This window comes from Sebastes umbrosus, chromosome 8, assembly GCF_015220745.1.
Source record: "Sebastes umbrosus isolate fSebUmb1 chromosome 8, fSebUmb1.pri, whole genome shotgun sequence".
NCBI classification, from domain to species: Eukaryota; Metazoa; Chordata; class Actinopteri; order Perciformes; family Sebastidae; genus Sebastes; species Sebastes umbrosus.
The window spans coordinates 26468255-26488698 of NC_051276.1; the positions used below are offsets into that span (position 1 = coordinate 26468255).

Here is a 20444-nt window from a genome sequence, read left to right on the forward strand (position 1 = left end):
TAAAAAGACAGTAAAGTACGTAAAAAATCATAGTATAGTATGTTGAAAAAAGTCATAGAATAGTATGTCGTAAAAAGTAACCTTATATGTCGAAAAAAGTCATTAAAAAGTCATAGTATAGTATGTCAAAAAAAGTCATATGTCGAAAAAAGTCATAAAAAGGTCATAGTTAAGTATGTCAAAAAAAAAAAGTTATAGTATGGCAAAAAAAAGTCATAGTATAGTATGTCGAAAAAAGACAGAATAGTATGTAAAAAAATTCATTGTATAGTATGTCGAAAAAAGTAATCTAATATGTCGAAAAAAGTAATCTTATATGTCGAAAAAAGTCATAAAAAGGTCAGTGTCGTATGTCGAAAAAAGTCATGGTATAGTATACCATTAAACTGTCATAAAAAAGAAAAGCTCTTGACACTGCCTATGCAAAAAGACTGGCTCTGTGTTTCAGACTTTTTCTATATGACAAACTGTAGAGGTGTCAGACATGAATTTTAGAGCATGAAACCCCAGATGTGATTCATGACTGGACGTATTTATTGATGTATTTTGAGAAGGCGTGTAGTTCAGATCAAAATGAAGGCAGAATTTGAAGATGGGTCTGGTCCGAGCAAGATCGTCTTTCGTTACTACTAATGATAATACAACTACTAAGTTTCAGAAAGCAAAATGTAAAAATCTCAATATGGAATGCAGATAATGGAAAGGAGGCCACCACAACATGAGTTACTTGAATAAAACTGTATATTTTACAGATCTTTGTACACTTTAATTACAAAACTGTATGGTACTAAAGTTTTAAAATCAGTTTTTTGGTCAGAGAAGATTTAATCGTGTGCAATTACCATGTATATACAAAGTCTCATGTTAGTGATTTTTCTCAAAATAAAAAGCAACCAAATAACTCAAACGTTCATACACTCTGAACATAAGACATGGCTTAAAGATAAATATATTAGTAAATAAATATTCAGAGAACATATTTCCATTCATGAAATGTGTTTGCTATACAGGTACAGAAATATACACGGATTGATTTCTAGCCTTTTTAAAACATTTGTAATGGTAATGACAGAAAATAATTATATTCTTAAAAAATTAAAAAATATTAATTTTTGTACACATTTTAATCTTCTTAAGTGCTAGAAACAATAACAAAAAAAATTTAAATAGTGACTCAAGTACCCCAAAATGTTATATTTGCAGTAGGTACATATCTCTATGCAAAAGGCAAGATTAGATTCTCACTTGATTACAGCACTGGGTTAACTTATAAATAGGGTTATTTCAGAAAGTTTTCCTCTGTGGAGAGAATGTGTATATTTCATAGAAACAGTATAAAAACAGTCTGTAGGACAAACAGAAAGGCATGAATGACAAGCATTGATATCGCGAGTATGTATTATGCATGGCACGATATGATTCAAACGGATACACTGTGGTATGTATAACTGCATTGTTTTAAAAAAAAAAAAAATAGTCACAGTACAATAAGGAACTCTTATGAAATATGAGTCTTTTCCAGCTACTTTCCTTTGGCCTTTTGATACATGCTAGAACCTTTTTATAGATATTTATAGAGCATGCCTCATTGAGGAAATTGGGTAAGTGACAGCAAAGATACACTTTTAAGGGCTTCCAATCAAAAGGTCGAGTGCTACACTCTACTTCTGACCCCGAGACACTGTCACTTTAGACTGGAGTTGGACTAAAAGCGGTGCAGTGTCCTTTAGATATTGCTACAAATAGCTTCCCAGCGTAAGGCTTTTCATGTTGCTCTGGCACATCTCATACAGGTAGGCCACTACTGGATAGAAATGCAATGCATAAAACAAATTCTGTATTATATTGAATAGAGACCAGTGTCAGCCTTGCATTCACATTTCTATGCATTTTTTTCTGTAATATATAGCTTCTTCTCCTCAGAGAAATGTGTGGGTCAAACTTGACACTTGAAAGACCCATTTTCCCTGCTTTTTGAAAAAAGTAAAAAAAAACAAAAAACAATCATGTCTTTCTGTTTTGGTATAGCTATGTCCGTACAACCTATTTGAGTTGGTGGTTGAAGCTTTATAGGCAGTCAGTGTTCATGTGCGCACATATACATGTAGATGCAGATGTTTGTGAATTAAGAGTGTATGTAGAGACAGAAATCTCAGATTCCTAGATCTTGCACAAAGAGTCTACAGATCTTGTTCTTGACAAAATCTGAAAACAAATCTCAAACGAAATGGGCCCGGATTACTGAAGCGCTGAAGGGGCCTAACCCTTGATGGCAGCACACAGTCCGCAAATAGATGCCAATACCAACCTACTTCTAGTTTCAGTTAACAACCTCCATCCATAGTTGTAGTATCACTCTGTCTCAGTTCTATGGTAACATAGTTTGGTGCCGAGACATTTGTGGCCACAGGAATGAACTTGATACACTGTCTAGAAACGACAGGCCATTTCAGTAGAAATCCACACAATCGAAGATGATAACATTCAATGCTCAGAGAGCAAGGTTAGAACAAGGCAGCTGAGGGTTTCAATGATTGACTGATTCGGTACCAAGTACATACTTCTGACTGAGTCCCTTCTCTCTGGGCTCAAATTCATATACCCAGACCTCCCTCATTTGTTGAAGTACTGCTTCCCAATGCAGTGGGGCTCGCAGAGAGCTGAGGGTGAAACAAAGCCCTGGTCTCCTCCTCCTGAGGGTATGGCTGACCTCTAAACTGTCCTGAGGTGAAGTACCCCTCCCTGGGCTCGTGTCGCTCCCCTGTCCGCACCTCTGCCTCCACTGTGACATTAATGGGCAATAAACTGCTCTGGGTCTCCGCCCCTGTGCCCATTTCACAATCTGTGTCCTCGGGAATTATGGGTATTCTCTGGTTGAGTTCGCAGCAGCCCTGTCCAGAGCAGGCCTCTGAGTCTGCGTGTGCATACTGCACGTTAACAGCGTAGTCCTCGGTGTAGCGCCCCGTTGTGGCCCTGTGCACCTTCATCTCTTTATAGAAGCAGCAAGGTAGCCCTTCGTAGCTCACCTGCTCAGAGGAAGGGCACATGTGCTCAGGAGCAAAGTAGTTCTTGGAGGTCGAGCTCTGAAAGTCCACCCCCCTGTGAAAGCGTCCTGTGGCCAAAGGCCCAGCTTGGTCCGAGTCCTGCCCTTTGCACTCCACATTGGGAGGAAGCACCTCGAAGCAGCAGCTACAGGCTGCGGCCCCGAGCTCCCCCGACTCCTCCTGAGCCCCTTTCCCCCTGTCTGCTCCGGCAGCCTCTGGAGCCCCGGCTGAGGTAGTGCTAGTGTTGCTGTTCTCCCTGGGTTCCAGTGATGAGTGACTGCTGTAGTTGGGCTCCAAACTGCAGTTGGAGAGGTGGTCCCCCGAGTTATATCCTGAAGCTCCGGGAGGGAGCTGGAGGCAGTCATGTCCCAAGGGAACCGGGGATGACGAATCCTCGGCAGGAACTGCGGTGCAAGCCGCCGCAGCCCCCGCTTCCCCCACGGAGCCCCTACACGGGCTCTTACTCCGGTAGACGTAAGGATCGTAGTCACTGCTCAGCGAGCTGCGGAAGGTAGAGCAGCTACCGTACACCCCCTGGTTGCTGACCTCAGTACAGTCCAACATGGAGTCGCTGGAGGAACAGTGGCACTGGCCTGAGCTGCTGCTGCTGCTGTCACTGCCGGGGCAGTCAGCAAGGTAACCACTGCATACTGAGCGGTGGCCATGGTAACAGCTCAGGCCAGAGGCGCTGCCGTTATCACCTATCCTCGACGAAGAGGCAGGTGCCATGTGTACCACTGTGGGGTATAACAGCCCCTGCTGAAAGGCCCTGCTGTGGTGGCCCTTGTGGGCCCCTGCTCCTCCACCAAGCTGCCCTGCCATAGCAGGCCCTTGGCCGCCCTCAGGCTGTTGAGGGAAAGTCAACCCCTGAAAATAGTAGTGCTGGTACATTGTTTCGTACTGCGAGAAGCAGGCTGCTCGAGAAAAGTTACGCCCGTGGAACTTGGGTCGTTTAAAAGCAGCGTGATGCGGCTGTGCTGGATAGGCGGGGGGTCCGCGGTGCTCTAATCCACAATGGTGGGGGTTGAGCGAGTGGTCCAGATGGAGGGTGGGGTGGTAGCTCCGGAGAAACGCCGATGTCGATTGGGGTGGGTACAGACCTTGAGGATCTGGGTGCTGGTCCACAGTGAGCATGGTGATGGGGTTGCCGTGGGGGTCCATGCTGGTTCTGGTTGGGTAGGCGGTCACCTGGCCAGCACGGTGCACCCTGCCGGGATAATGGACTGGCAGCACCACCCGCTGCCGGCTGTGGACTGGGTTGCCAGGATCCATACATGCTGGTCCTGGATTTCCCTTCTTTTGCTCTGTGTAAAAAAAAAAGTAACATGACATTTTACATTTTCCTTCAGTGAAATAAGTGTTTCTGTTACTGACAAAGTATTTTATCTAAACATCAAAGCAACTCACCGATGATGTTGTGTCTACAGTGGGGACAGGTGTGATGCTGGAGCAGCCAGGGGTCGACACATTTCTTGTGAAATCTGTGAGCACAGGGGATAACTCGCAGCTCCTGTAGAGAAAATACAACAAGATTTAATAGTATTGTCGTGAAACGGCATATTATACCAAGACTTTTTGTGAAATTTTTTATGGCATACTAGACTAAGACTTTTTGGTGACATCTTTATCTGTGACAATTTTTTATGGCATACTAGATTCTGACTTTTTTTCTTTTTATATTTTTAACGGCATAGTAAACTATGACCTTTTTTGGGCCCTTTTTTATGGCATGCTACTGTGTTTGTGCGTTATAGGGAACAAGATTGTGTTTCTAGCACTCGTGTATTACTGATGGTACTCTTTGTAATAAACCTTTGCATTGGGTTTAGTCACTCAATTCAATCTCTTGTGCTTTGTTCCCAACCCGTCTATCTGATTTATGTTGGATTGACACAGTGGTCCAAGGAGTTATTACAAACTGAGACTCTTTGGTTGTGCTATCTTACAATCAATGTAAGTAAGCAAGTCAATGTAAGTTTAAATAAGCGGTTAGAACTCAAATTGCAGATGAGGTCATAAAATGTAAGGGCATGGGTCTTAAAAAAAATGTCTTGAATATAACTTTGGAATACCTGCATATACCCTGAGGTATTACAAACTACAACGGGTTGTAATTTCTCAGAGGGTGAATAAATATGTGGTCGAGAGCAGCTGAATGTCCAGAAGATGGCAGCAAAGCTGTACAGAACTGTCAACTGCGATGATGGTTATGAGCCTTAATCAAGTTGTTTTACCTCTGAGGAGCCAACTTTACATCATGCCACAAACAAAACTCTTAACTAGATGCCACACCGCACAGTACAAATGCAACTTTGATGCTCAATGTCACCACTTTCTGGAACAAAACAAACAAAAGGCTTACACTTGAGGATTGATATGAAAAGAATGCAACACTTTGTATTCAGGCGGAGAACTGGCATGGAGGAATTCCAAAAACACAACAGCAGGAGCACTATGAATATGAATTATAATACTCTTCTCCAGTGAGAGCTCTTTCACTGCCATGAATACTTTACTCTCTGGCTTTATGTGACTCCTCTTTGGGCTCTTTTCCACTCAAGCTTTTGTTGCTTGGTTCACTGCTCAAAAAGCGCTTTGATGCCATTCAGCCTTTTATATCGCCACTTCCTCTGTGCGATCCTGGCGCCATGCTTTGTTGTGTTTTCTTCTCCTCCTTACCGAGGAGACAAATAACCACAAAAAAAACACATCCACCATCTATGTCCCCCTGGGCACTGGGGTTAGTCCCTGCAGCGTCCGTGTAGAGGATGAGCAATGCTGTTACAGTAAACCCTCAAAGTCCAAGATTAGGATGCATATTTCGACAATGGCTCTTTTAAGGATTAAAGAAGGCCACACTGGGAAAACAGGAAGCATAATCACAACCCAGTGCACTCTGGGTACCGTTATCTCTCCAGGTGCTCTCAAAGACGGAACTAAACATCTAAAAGGCGCCGGAAAGAACGTCAGCGAAGATCGCGGGACTGCGGTCCCCGAGCACATCAGGGGAACTTCCATTCTATTGTCCACAGAACTGCATTATGTTTCATGTCTACAGAATATGTAATGAAAGAAAACAAGCTCAGTGGGTAGATGACCACACCAACACTGCCAGTTAAAGAGGTTTGGCTCCCACATGGTCCACTTATGCACATAGAGTTTGGATAAAAAGCATTCACCTAATGCAGATGATTTGTTTTTCTTGCAAATGTTCATAAAAAAATATAATTATGAAGATTTTAAAAAGGAACAGCTCAATTTTGATTGGATTTTATGTCCCAACACAACAAAAAAATGTTGCTTCCTGCTGCAAAAAGACACGGTTCACCAAAGTTTACAATAAATACGATCCCTTGTGGCAAAAAAACGGATTATGTGCATCATAATTTTAAAACAAATTATTATTCTGCAAAGTATTTGGGATGCAAATGCTATTTTTGTAAAATAATTTATAGTATAAATTTACCTGGATTTTTGTACTTATTTATCAAATTATTCTCTTAGCATTTAAAAGTCAAAATAAATATCGAAACATTAATTTTTTTCTCATGAAATCTCAATAGCCTGATTGATTCAATACGGGTAACTATAGCAATTTCACTAAGTTAGTCACCAAGTTGAGGTATTAACACAGTTTTATGTGTTTTGTCCCTTTTATGCATTAGATACCAATACATGTGGACTAACTTAAAAAAGTTGTTTTCAAAATAGAATATATGAGCATCAAATGTCTACCGTTCTATTCATTAAGGTGGCATAACAACCCATATAGTGAAGCACAGTTTATGGCGAGTAATACCATTGTTTGCATCATACCGTTTAGACGTTTAAGTCCCTCAAAGCAGATCAAGTCAGCATTATTTAAATCAAGTGTCTTTTCTTACCTCCCCATCAATGTACTTTTCCAGACAGATGGCGCAGTCAGAGGTGGAGCTGCTGCTCAGCGTATCAGAGGCTCCACAGCTGCTCTCGCGCTGGCCCTTTCCTTTGGCCTTGAACTTTCTCGTCTCCATCTTATCCAAGGCTTGGATGGCCATTCTGTTCATCGAGCTCTGTGGTGGGGAGGGAGGAAGGTTGGGACAGGGTCAGCGGGGAAGATCTCCATGTTTGATGAGCCACATTTGACTTTTAGACCCTGTCTACACGTATACAGATCATTTTAAAAACATATTTTGTCCTCCGTTTAACAACCTTTGTTTTACAACATACTTCTGTCCACACCTGAACGCAAAAAACAACTCCATTCACATGTCACCACAGATCACAAGTTAAGAGTAAAGGATTTTTGTTACCACCCTTCTCACTCCCTTTCCTTTGGCTTCATTACAGTCAGTTCGATAACAGATATTGTTCATGGGGGGGGGCTGGGATTCCTGGTCAAACTGCACGACTGTCATCACTTTGCTGTCATCAACTGTCTCTTTACATGCATAAATGACAAAAGGGAGGTCATTCAGGTTTATGTCCATAGCCCCTTCTGAGTGCTCCAAACCTAGCCTTCAATCGCCCCAAAAGCACATTCAATCAGCATTCAGCCTCCACATGTTTAATGTGTTCCCTGCTTTGACCTCCCGTGACTGGAACATTTTTCAAATGTAAAGTAGTAATTAATCTGAGCAGCGCTAACAAAACGTAAAAAAGCCTGTAGTCCGCATGCTCATCACAAAAAGCAACAATGGGCATGCACGAAATGAGAAGAGGACGTCATCGTTTTTCCAAAACACTTGAGAAGGCGTGGTCAAAAATATCCTTTTTCGTGACCCAAAACCTTTTTGGACAAGAGGCCGAAACGTAAAAGAAAATATCTGTTTTTAAAACTATCTGTATACGTGTAGACATGGCCTTAAAAAGACCCTTTTAAAGAATTTACCATGAAAGCCAACAAACATGCAGCCAAAAGAAGACATTCAAATGACAAAGCGAACTGTCAAAAGATTGAAGTAAACATGCTGTTAAATGTCTATACGTCAGCGTTGGTAACTTTTGATCCGTGTTCCTCTCTGCTGACGTTAATGCGAGAGGGCTGATGTTGCCATGATTTGAGACTTTCCCCCTCCTTGACACAGTACATCATTTTGCAATGTTTGACTGATGCATTAAGCGACTCTCTCTGGCTCTGCCTCTCTGGTTTCTTTTTATCTCTTAATTTGTTTCGTGTTGCCTGAAAAATGTTACTTATTAAAAAAAATGGTGACTGATAAGTTGACACACACACACAGAACCACTTATTAGGATTAAACTTAATGATTCACATGTGTGGCAGACATCGGGATTTATAGCAGTTCCTGCCTGCACTGCTAGAGCATGACTCATGTGAAAGAGTTATTTATGCTCAGGCTTAACTCAAAAAAGGGTCTCCGGAGGGTGTTTTCTTCCGTTATGTTGCCTCACAACTAGATAATTGAAGACTTTTTGAGGACGTGTGGATATCCTGGTCGGCAAGAGAGCAATGAACTCCGGCATGAAAGTCATTTCTCATCACAGGGTTGACAAAACATGAAACATGAGGACTTAAAAAATCTGTATTTTCAGTGTGTAATTAACTGTGGCCTTGTGAGGGCAAACCCTTCGCTAAACCCCAAAGTATTCTACTGTTTACAGTTAAATCGGATAGGAAATGTTAAGACTGTATTAACAATATTTACTCCACAAGAAGTTCATTAATTTTTCACATTTCAGGAAGGAAAGGTTGCCGCATGTGACGAATGTGCCCCCGGTGTGAGCCGTTCTCTTAATTAACCACCAAAGGAAGTCACGACCAAGTCATCCGCTGCTGTGACACACACAAACACACACCCATTATACACCCACACACACAGAAAAAAAGTGTGCAGTCTTTACACACACACACACACACACACACACACAGACAGGATTACACCTGTCTTAACGGATGCCGCCACAGGTTTTCTGCTCCGTCATGACACCTCTGTGTGTTTGGCTCCAACCTCTCATCAGCGTTAATTAAATGCTAATCCTGATTCGTGCGCCCGACATAAGCCTCCACTGAGAGCTTTTTGTCAACACACGAGAGGAATCAATCAACAGCAGCGCTACTGTCGCCTGAATCGACGCCTGCAACTCCATGCAAAGTCGTGTTGACTGGAAAAACAAGGGCACTGCGTCGTGTGTTTGGGTGTGTTTTGTGTAAAGCCGAGTTCACACTACACGACTTTCAAAGTCGTCAGATCGCTGTGCTGTTCACACTACACAACTTGATGTCTTTGATCGGTCTTTAGTCGTCGTGGTTTTCACACTACATGACTGACCCGGCGACAGGGGGTCACACACTACAAGATCTTTCACCAGGGAGGAATCCCCGATGAGGTCTCCAAACTGCGTTTTGTCACAAAAACACGTGAGAAATACACGGTAAATGACACGATACCATACGCAAGACACATTGATGATGTCGTCGTTGGCACGTGTTCACAAAATAGCCTGTTTCCACTGGTTTCTACACTCTTTTTTTATTCCTCTAGGTGCAACAAAAGCTTTGCAAATGCAACACATACTGTAAGTTCCTATTGTTACAGGTAACTCCTTCTCTTTCAGGTTTCCCCTAAACCCGTGTCTCGCGCTCTCATTGGCTGCAGCTCGTGGCCGGAGTCCCCGACAGGTCCAGATATTTAGCATGCTAGATATCTGGGATGTGTCTGCGAGGCATCGGCGAGCATTGATCTTTGCGCAGCTCATACATGACGCTCGATGTGCGAGCGGCGAGCCAACACCGATTTGCCTCTGATTTGGGGCTTTTTCAGGGGAGTTGTGTAGTGTGAACTAGACATAAGAGGCACACACCAGTTTTGGTCCTATGTGACTCAAACTGGGGTTCATAAATAAAGTTGTTTCTGCTCTAGAGGCGATGAGTAGACAGACACTAACCTGGCTTCTCCTTTGCTTGAGTTTGATCTTGATGAGCAGAATGAGGCAAACCAGCGACACAACCACGAAGAAAGCCAGGAAGATGCCCATGTCAAAGTATTCCGTGGGCTGCTGTGGAAAAGGAGGGCAAGAGAAACACAAATTTGTCAAATAATCTTCACATGCAGCTGGTTAAAGAAGTTATTAAAAGCCTGAAAACAGTTGCATTTTTCACTCAGGATATTAGCAGTTAGGTGCTCAGCAGACCAGAGCACTCGATGATGTGACTCATTCGACTTCTCATTATGCAAATAAATAAAAAAAATGGGACCTTCACACATAATTCGGTGGTGTTTTCTAGAGTAAACACATGGTTGATTATTCACGCAGTTCAATCATTTTTCTTCTTCTTGTGTCAATTCATGAGTGTGAGTAATTTACTCAGGTAAGTGCTACATCTCTTATACAAATGAGACCATTCTGCAGAGCGGTGTTTATTTTGTTAAATGAAAACGACATATGTTCGTCAACGACCTTTTTTTTCCATGACTGAGACGATGGTTGAGTAAAGCATACGTTTACATGTTAGGTGGGCGGATTGGTGGATGTGACCGAACCGTGCATCATTAATGAGCGCAGTCAGGAGGACTTGAACTAACTGCAAAGCTGCTTCTTAATCATTCAAACTGTTTTTCCATCAGATAATAAGAGTGAAGGGAGAATGTGATGAGCATTTTTTCCACTACGTTTTGCCATTTACCAAATTAAATAAATCAATCAACCACATAATAGGCAGATTAATTGATGAATTTATGAAAATCGTTAGTTGCAGCCCTACAGCAGAGTTCAAGACGAGAGAAAGAGCAGATTTGATGTCTTTGCTTTTTTCTTGAGCGGTTGGAGACTCGGTGAGAATGGCCAGATTGTTTTATTCTTCATCAGAAAAACGTCTCTTATCGGACAGTCCTTTCTCTCGGGCTTTCATTATGTCAAGTTATTTGACCTCAAAGTGTGCTGGTCCTCTTATCAAATATTCCAAGCAAACAAACAGCTCTTTGAATGGCTGATATTAATCTCTCACAGTGCTGCGAAAAAAGTCCTCGGCCTCGGGGCAGCGGAGAGCAGAGAAGAAAGGAAAAGGGTCACATTTCACAGCTGGAATTTTCGTTTGTCTTCACATCTAAAAACTTCTCAGCGCCGTTTGGTGCGTGGGCCTCACAAACATGTTCACCTCTTCCTCATGTTCCTCACATGTGCCTTAGATTAGTCTCTCACACACACACACACACACACACACACACATGCACGTCATCTACACTGAGTGTGGTTTTGGGTTTTGGCATGTGCGCTTACCCTCGGTGGTCTGTGTTGTATCCGAGCACGAGCCACTTTCTGCTTGTTGACGATGTTCATCAACTTAACGGCGTCATTGCCCTTCACGTAAACCACCGGCCGCTTCAGAGGATCCTCGGCGACCTGGTTGAGCTGAAAAGAGGAGAGAAAAAACGACATCAAACACAGATGTACTAACACAAGAGCTGTCAATCGATTACAATATTTAATCGCATGATTGTCCATAGTTAATTGTGGTTAATCACACATTTTTTATCTGTTCAAATGTAGTATTTAATACTCTTATCAACATGGGAGTGGGCAAATATGCTGCTTTATACAAACGTATGTATATATCTATTATTGGAAATCAATTAACAACACAAAACAATGACAAATGTAGTTCAGAAACCCTCACAGGTACTGCATTTAGCATAAACGTGCTCAAATCATAACATGGCAAACTCAAGCCCAACCTGCAACAACAGCTGTCAGTGTGCATGTGATTATCATAAAGTGGGCATGTCTGTAAAGGGGACTCGTGGGTACCCATAGAACCCATTTTCATTCACATATCTTGAGGTCAGAGGTCAAGGGACCCCTTTGAAAATGGCCATGCCAGTTTTTACTCGCCAAAATGTAGTGCAATATTTGGACCTCCTTCTAGATACGCTAGTATGACTTGGTTGGTACCAATGGATTCATTAGGTTTTATAGTTTCATATGATGCCAGTATCATCACTCTAACTTTAAATCTGAGCCTGCTACAAAAATAAATGCAAGTTGCGTTAATGTGTTAAAGAAACAAGTGACGTTAAACGAATTTGCGTTAACACGTTATAGCGTTAACTTTGTGAGCCCTAATAGTTCTGAATATGATATTCCATTTCTGCTAATAGATAACCCCAAATGCTACACACTGGCCCTTTAATTATTCAAATGTAACACAAAAAAGGAAAACATGGATGTTGTCTTTGCTTTATAAACAAAAGGTGTCAAGGGTAACAACAAAAGGAAACAAGAAAAGGCACTCAGAGGTCTGAGAATAATAAAAAGTCTTTAATATTGCATAACACCAACGTGTTGTGGCTGAAAGCCTCCATCGGGGTATGAAAAACGGAACACTTTTAACCAAAACGTGATGGTGTCAACCATGCAATATTAAAGGCGTTTAATTAGACACAGCGCTGTGAGTTTCATCCTTTATTCAAATGGAACAATCTGAAAATCACTCCGTGGTTGAACCGCTCACAAGCTGATTGACAAATGCAGCGCGTGGTGAGGCGTCACAAGCAGACATGGCTTCATTTTCAGGGGACATTCAGCGAAAAAAGTTTGGGAACCACTGCCCTAATGCATGTGTGACTGTGTGAACGCAGTGTAAAAGGCATGAAGAAAATGACCTCGAGGCTCAAGACATGGAAACTGTGGTCGCAGTTTGCCAGAGGGAGCCGGGGGAAACAGTCAATGAAGAGTATGCTCTGGCTTTTGAGTCAGTTGACATACTCCCTCTACTCCTCCTCTGCCTCTCTGTTCTCCCCTCTCGTCTGCTGGTTGGAATCTGTAATTTGAAAAGCCCAAGGGAAATACCGAGGATATTCGCATTTCTATTTCTTCCGCTGCCGTCATGTTCTCCAGTGAAATACTGTATGTTCTGGTTTAAAAAGTATAGGCTGTGAAACTTTTGATCTCTGGCTTGAATTTAGTGCGTTGTTGCCGCTTTGAGAAATGACTCCACTGACAAACAATATACCATTAAAAGCACACCTTTAAAGAAAAAGAGTGTCTTACTATTTAAAGAAACTTTTCCGCAAACAAGTGTTTCAGCCACAATCAGCACTTCTTGGCCTCACATAAAGAATCAATTGAGACAAGAAGGAGTACATAACTTTATAAAGCTCCTCTCCTAATTTCAGCCCCGGGACTTTTAATTCTCTCTAAGCTCGTCCTCCCTGCCCCTCGGCCTTGTGGGTCCTGTCTCTGCTGATCGGGCCGCTCTGACTGGAAAAGCCTCTCGGGGGAATTTAACACAGCCGCCCAGCGCTGCCTTTCATGTGGTCTCGGCGCAATCCCTTTTATCTCTCAGCTACGAGCTTTACGACCCAGCGGCAGAGAAGAGGAGAAGAGGAGAAGAGGAGAAGAGGAGAAGAGGAGGGAGGGAATTTTTTTTTTTTTTTTTTTTTAAAAGCCTGCAAGTCCAGACCTGGCGTGGTGAGGATGAATACCACAGGAGAATTCTTGCGACAAAAGGCGCTCAGAGGAGCAATTTGTGTATTATAACAGCAAAGAAACAAGAGCAAGAAGAAGGAATGTGAGCGTCTGGATGTGTGTGACAAGAAATTCTCCCACAAATGTGCTCCTCAAAAGACAGATCCATAGTCTCGGGGGGATGAGGTAATGTGTGCTACCTGTGCAATTATGAGCTCAACAAGAGTTCGGTCATGGTCTAGTGCAGGGGTGCCCAATACGTCGATCGCGATCTACCGGTCGATCGCAAAGGTAGTGTGGGTAGATCGCATGGCATTTAAAAAAAAAAAAAATTTTTTTTTTTTTTAAAATAGACGTCAGCCAACAAATTGCAACACTGTTTCACCTGAACTCATCTGGAGTGGAGGATGAGATTTTGACACTACAAGCTGACATTCAGCTTCAGTCCAGGGCTCATGGACAGTTCTGGAACTTCCTCACAGAGGAAAAGTACCTCAACATGAGGAAATGTGCTACCTCCTTGACTGCATTATTCGGCTCCACTTATTTATGCGAGTCAGCCTTTTCCCACATGAAGATTATTAAGTCCAAATACCGTTCCACCTTGACTGATGATCATTTGGAAGTGTGCTTGAGGCTGGCTATCAGCAGCTATTGTCCGGACTATGCATCCCTGGCTGATTCCATTCAGTGCAAGTCATCAGAGTAAGGTAATGACAAAACATGTACAGAGTTATATTGTACAATATGGGTTCATGCAGTTATGCAAGGTACACCAACATATATTGTACATATAAAGAATACTCAATATATTTATAAATAAATATATGTTTTGCATTTTTATAGTAGGTAGATCATTTTGACTTGGTCATTTTATAAGTAGCTCGCATGCTGAAAAAGTGTGTGCACCCCTGGCTCTAGTGAAAGCTGAAGCTGGATATCCATTTACAGTCCCTGTCAGAGCGCAGTGCACTCCTCCAAACACAAGTTAGAGAAGCTCAAAAGGGCCCAGAGCGCTGCTGATCCAACATGCTTTTGAACCGAACTAAAGATAGAAAGATCATTGTTTGTACAAACAGCACGCACACACACACATACACACACACACACACACACACGCACACGCACACGCACACTGCCAGTCAGAAGGGCAGGGCATGCCGCTGAGCTTTCTTACGCGGTGAAAAGCGGAGCGTCTTTTCACAGACAGACCGTTTCAGCGTTGTTGAAACGTGACTGTGTGTGTGTGTGTGTGTGAACGCCTGGGTGACTCTAGGTGTGTACCAACCTGGTCGATGGCATCCGGATTCTCCGACACATCAAAGATGACGGCCGTGGCTCCCCGCTGCACTGCTCTCTTTGCCTACAAAAACACAGAACAAAAAAAAGGGAATCATTAGATATATTCAACAACAAACAAAAAAAAAAAAAGCCAGGGAATGTATGATCACAACGTGAAGTTTTCACATTCAAACTGAGCCCACTAGAGGGAGTTCTCAGCCTGAGTGTAGCATGCAGATCATCTGGAATGAGCAAATGAGAGAGAAAAAGAGACCCAAACAGACAGTAAAACAAGCCATTGGTGACATTTGCTAGGACGCACATGTGGTCTATGTCTCCATGATGTCAATCTGTGTAAATCTGCATCGCATTACGCTAATAAGCATGACAGAAACTAAAAACAGTTGCATCCCTGTGTCGAGTACTTAACGCATGCTTGGCTCCAATGTGATGCAGCTCTGCACGAGACGGAGCCGCGTTTGAATTGAATTGTGCTGTGCGCGCGCTCAGGAAAGTTTGGAATAAAGTTATCAAGGATTTTGCAGCTGCTCCAAAATTGCGAGCTTCTTTCATCTGAGAGCAGGGAAAGTCGCAGCACAGAGGTCTTTTTTTGAAGACTTCTGCTAAAGGCAAAAGAGAAAGGAAATGCTTGGATCTGCAGAACCCCAAGTATCTCCTCGCAGAATCCAAATTGGCTTCCCCCCCTCGTACTGGAAAAAAACTTTACTTTATCTTAACTGCTGCTTTCCCCTACAACCCGTCCTCACCCCGCTTGATTCACGGCGCCCTATTTAGACAACGTTTTGATGTCTGCACTACATGATCTAAAATAGCGTGGCTGGGATCATATCCTGGTATTATCAAGTGCCCTTGGGCTCCTGCCAGCGCTCTTCATAACTGGAGGGAAGAGGAGGAGGGAGGATGGGGGTGAAGATCAAAGCGACAATGTAGTCGCTGTGACTCTGCTGCCGAGTGGCTGGAGAGTGTCATCGCTCCAGTCAGCGGGCACTTACAGAGGACACAGAGAGAGGGGGGGGAGACGGGGACATCGTGTTGATTTCTGAGGTAACAACACTCAACAATGGGATGTTGAGCAAGTTTTTTTTCACACTTGTTAAAGGGCGGGTCTGTATTTGTGAGTTTTTTATATCATTCTGTAGCTTCACAGTGGTGATCCTTATGTATTCATATCAGAACATTCAAATTGTGGTCAAAGTGTGTATGTTGTTGCATCAAAATGCTATTTCCCCCAACCTGACGTAGGTTTCTGCATGATGACGCTGCTACATGTACAGTATGTATGCATCCTTATAGTCAGTGTATTCATGTTACATGTAGTAACTTAGATGACGGTTGGCGTGCTCCCAGTTTGGAGAAGCAAGACAGGAGTACTGGCACGGAAGCTAAGCAATGCACTGCTGTGCGGACGCCACGTTCTTTCGGATCCGAACGTCACACAATGACACAAACAAACTAACTGATGGATGCAGCGATAGATCAGCAACTCCTTGTTCTGCGAGGTTAAATGACTCTTAAGACTGTAATGACTAAAATGACTGTTTTTGTGAATGGAGTCTGGTCTGGGACGGCGATACAACGGCTTCAGTTCCCCGTCGGAAAGGGCTGTCTGGCGGCGAGGTGAAGCGGTGAAAAATATTCTAAATATAGCGTACACTTTAACTGAAACTGATTTTTTTTTAGGTGGCTAAAATAGGTTTTTCTGCTGCTCCCGTCCACAGCCGCTTTACCTCGCCGTCTGACAGCCCGTTCCGACAGTAACTGAAGCCGTTATATCGCGGTCTTCAAGACCAGACCAGACTCAATTCACAAAACAGTCATTTTACCTCGCAGAACACGGGAGTATACATACAACCCTACTGGCCACCTCCAGTCCTGTGAGCTCAAAGTGAGGTCTTGTTTTGACTGACCAACACTTTCCAAACCATAAAGATATGAAAAACAAGAAACGTTTGCGATATATACTTTGAAAAAATACCTTATCTAAATAGTTATCAGTTACCCTTTCAGCACTACTTGTACCCACTATTCCTCTTTAGTGAAGCAGTTTCTTTGGGCACGATTTTAAAGACTGTTGTAAGACCTGACGTATTAAATAATTACGTTTTATTTTGAAGTTTCAGCAGCTGATTCTGCCACTTTTTTACAGCTCTGTTTAGTTGTTTCTTGCTGCTATAAACCAAAGCATCATCCGATCTCATATGTTCCAGTTTAGTAACTGTAATTGCGACATTATGTTAGATTTCCTTTTCCACAGGGTTGCAGCATTACTCCCTGTGTGCACTATGAGTCTTTAGAAAGAAAGAGGTTAATGATTAAATAAAGCTGCCCAAGAAGTAGCATGTGTAGCTGAAGTAATCCACACAACGTCTCCACTCAGCACACACTGCAGCCTTCCATTGTTTAAAGAGGTTGTTTTTCCCTCCGAAGTATTTGCATTCTCCAGGCCTGTCAATAACACAGTCACTAACACAGTCAATACTGACACTAAATATAGAATGGGTTTGATTTTTTTTTTTTTAACTAGCAACACACATGTGTGGGTCTTCTTCTTCTGCAGGTACCTTCGGTGGGCCTGCCGCAGCGTGGACAAGTCACAGCAGGAGGGAAACAGAAGCAAACTAACAAAAGGCCTTTGATATAAGAGGGTGGCAAATGTACCACACAACTTTAAAACCAGCTTCAGGAAACCGTAAACACATCACGGCTCTGAAGTGTGCGCGCTACGTCTCAATTAGATTTCCCCTCGGTTTAATCCACAGACAAAATGTTTATGAATCTGACTTTCATAGCTCATTAAAGACTAATTAACCCTGCAAACTGATTCGATCTTTCCCAGCAGCGTATGAAAGCCTTGTCAAACACCGAGACATTATACACGGCGACGCGCTATAAATACAAGCTCCTTCCAACTTTTCTCTCTTTTCGTCCTGCCTCCTTTACATAAACTAACATCGCTCTTTTCTTTCTTCTTCCACTTTTGTACTTGGAAAGTTCAAAAGCGAGCGGAGCGAAATCTCGCTCGGCTTTTCCCTCTCACCCAGTTTTTCTCTCACTGCCAGGCTCCAGCCCCCATTTAATTCAGCACAAGTCTGCTCCTTTGATGTTAGCTCTCCCAGTTAATAATTAATAGCTCTTGGTAAGACGCTTTGAGAAGAAAGAGATCTCCCTCCTAAAGAATCTCCACTCGGGCAGGCCTGCGCTGCAGTGCAGGGACTTGCCTGACGACAACAAAAATGCACCCAGAGGCAAACTGGCTCTCTTAAAGAACATGACACATCTCCTTCCCAACCCCATAAAAAAACTACAACCTCGGACACCAAAGGAAAGATCTCGCTTTGTGACTGCTGTAATAGAATGCTTTTTCTTCTTGAGACTTTCTCATGCTGCTTAAGACTAAACACTTCAGAGAGGAAATACTGTTTACTTCTCTGACTCAAACTGGCTATGAAATGCCAAGTGGCAGAGCTCCTCTGTAGGGAGGTATTGGGCAAACATTTTCAGACAGGATTGAGTCTTCGGCGCTTGAAACGTGAGCTTTCATTCGTACCAGTTTCACTGAGATCGAACAGGGTTCTCAAAAGCGTCTGTTCATTAAGCTTATCGGGGTGAAGTCGATGCGAGATGACATTTTCATCTTCTCATTCACGATTAAAGATGAGATCGGATGATATATCATTTTTAGGAATCCAATATTTCAAGGACGAATGCAGCGATAAAGTAGCAACTCAGAACTTATAAAGAAAAATAAAATGTTCCTTTTTCAGCCATCAGAGTGCAAAGAAGAGTTTGACATGTAGGCTAGAAGTTTATAAGATTTGAGCTTTATGCAGTACACCTGTAAGGTAAGACGGAGTCATTGTCTTGTCTCAAGTCTTTGCACTCAAGTCCCAAGTCAGACATGCAAGTCCCAGTAATATTTGCTGAGATAATTTGCTGATAATACTTTGGTTCTTTTTAGGGCGGTCAATCAATTCAAATAGTTAATCGTGATTAATCGCAAATTAATCACACATGGAAATCAATAAACAACTCCAAACAATGACAACTATTGTCCAGAAACCCTCACAGGTACTGCATTTAGCATAATAAATATGCTCAAATCATAACATGGCAAACTGCAGCCCAACAGGCAACAACAGCTGTCAGTGTGTAAGTGTGCTGACTTGACTATGACTTGCCCCAAACTGCATGTGATTATCATAAAGTGGGCATGTCTGTAAAGGGGAGACTCGTGGGTACCCATAGAACCCATTTTCATTCACATATCTGGAGGTCAGAGGTCAAGGGACCCCTTTGAAAATGGCAATGCCAGTTTATTCTCGTCAAAACTTAGCGTAAGTTTAGAGCATTATTTAGCCTCCTTCAATATAAGCTACTATGAAATGGTTAGGTTAGGTTTTCTCGTTTCATATGATTCCAGTATCTTCACTCTAGCTTTGAAACTGAGAACGCTACAACCAAAAATCGTAAATTGTGTTAATGCGTTTAAGAAATTAGTGGCGTTAAAACAAATTTGCGTTAGACCGCCCTACTTCTTTTACTTAAGTGAGATTCTAAATGCAGGATTTATACTCTCGAGTACTTTTTCAGGCTTTTATTGGTACTTTTAATTATAGTAATAGAAGTACTTCTTCCACCACCGCTGGACACAAATAGGAAGAAGACCGTAAATCAAGAACTACAAATTCTACAAAAAGTGCAATAATAATATTCTTCTCATAGCTGAAACATCCCCATGCGTTGTGTTTGATTAGTAGTCCATGTTCAAAAAACAGAGGAAATTGTCATTGTTCAGCCATTAACATAACTTTATATAACATTCCTGTAACAATAAATCAAGGTGCAATCTTTGAGTCAAAGAGGAGGAGCGGATGAACAGGAAGAAGGAAAGTAATCGATTGTCTCCTCTGCTCATATTTTTCTCAAAGCTGAAACATGATCTCTGGTCCCCGACATGAGTGCTTGATCAGTCATCCATGCTCAAAAATCAGCTAAACTCTCAACCTTTACTGCGCGCTGGGGATTGTGTTTCACAGGTACTTCACAATACTGCTGGCTAAACAAACTTCCCGCTGGCTCGGAGGCATGAGAATTAGGGTACAATCTTCCCCGAGTGAGCAAAAAAACCGCAGCAGAAAGTACTGAGAGAAGCCAGTCTAGACACAGAGGAAAATGAAAGCTATGTTTAGCATCCCTAAGTAAGCCTGCCAGCTTGTAAGATCTGAGGGAGAGAAATTCTCACTCGTCTGGAAGGAGGACTTTTCTCAGCGTATAGCGCTCTACTTCATCATTCACATCATGGACCGAAGATTCTCATATGAACACACCACCGGCACATGCAGCTACAAAACAATGCATAATGTAAATACGTGCACACGTTCATAAATATGCATGGGAAACGGTGCATACATGCACACCTGGATTACACCTGCAACATCTGGCTCTCGCACTAGTTCCTCCAACACATCCTTCTTCCTTTCCTACTTTCTTCTCCTCTGCTTCCCTCCTTTTTCTTTCCTCCTCCTCTTCATGCTTTCCTTTCCCTCTCTCTCTCTCTCTCTCTCTCTCCGCACTGCTATAATTAAGGCAATTAAGTCTTCAGAAGACTCTCCACTGCTATTATGCTGTAATTTCATGTTGCCTCCTGGCTTTACGGTTTATTAAAAGATAAAGGCATACTTTTCTCCCATGGAT

At 42.6% G+C, this 20444-nt stretch overlaps 1 protein-coding gene across 8 annotated transcripts in view; it reads right to left on the minus strand.

Annotated features, from left to right (window-relative positions):
- Nucleotides 1–723: 723 nt before the first annotated feature.
- The window catches only part of znrf3 (zinc and ring finger 3), a 149037-nt gene continuing 129316 nt past the window's right edge, over nt 724–20444 (minus strand). For 7 of the 8 annotated variants that reach the window (XM_037779114.1, XM_037779111.1, XM_037779112.1 and 4 more), the window contains 6 exons: nt 14737–14811; nt 11262–11393; nt 9930–10040; nt 6929–7096; nt 4452–4554; nt 724–4348 (listed from right to left, as the gene is read on the minus strand). In XM_037779114.1, the coding sequence (XP_037635042.1) occupies nt 2595–4348; nt 4452–4554; nt 6929–7096; nt 9930–10040; nt 11262–11393; nt 14737–14811 (2343 nt within the window). In that variant the 3' untranslated portion in view covers nt 724–2594. The remainder of the gene's footprint in view (nt 4349–4451; nt 4555–6928; nt 7097–9929; nt 10041–11261; nt 11394–14736; nt 14812–20444) is intronic. The other variant, XM_037779119.1, reaches the window with a different exon arrangement.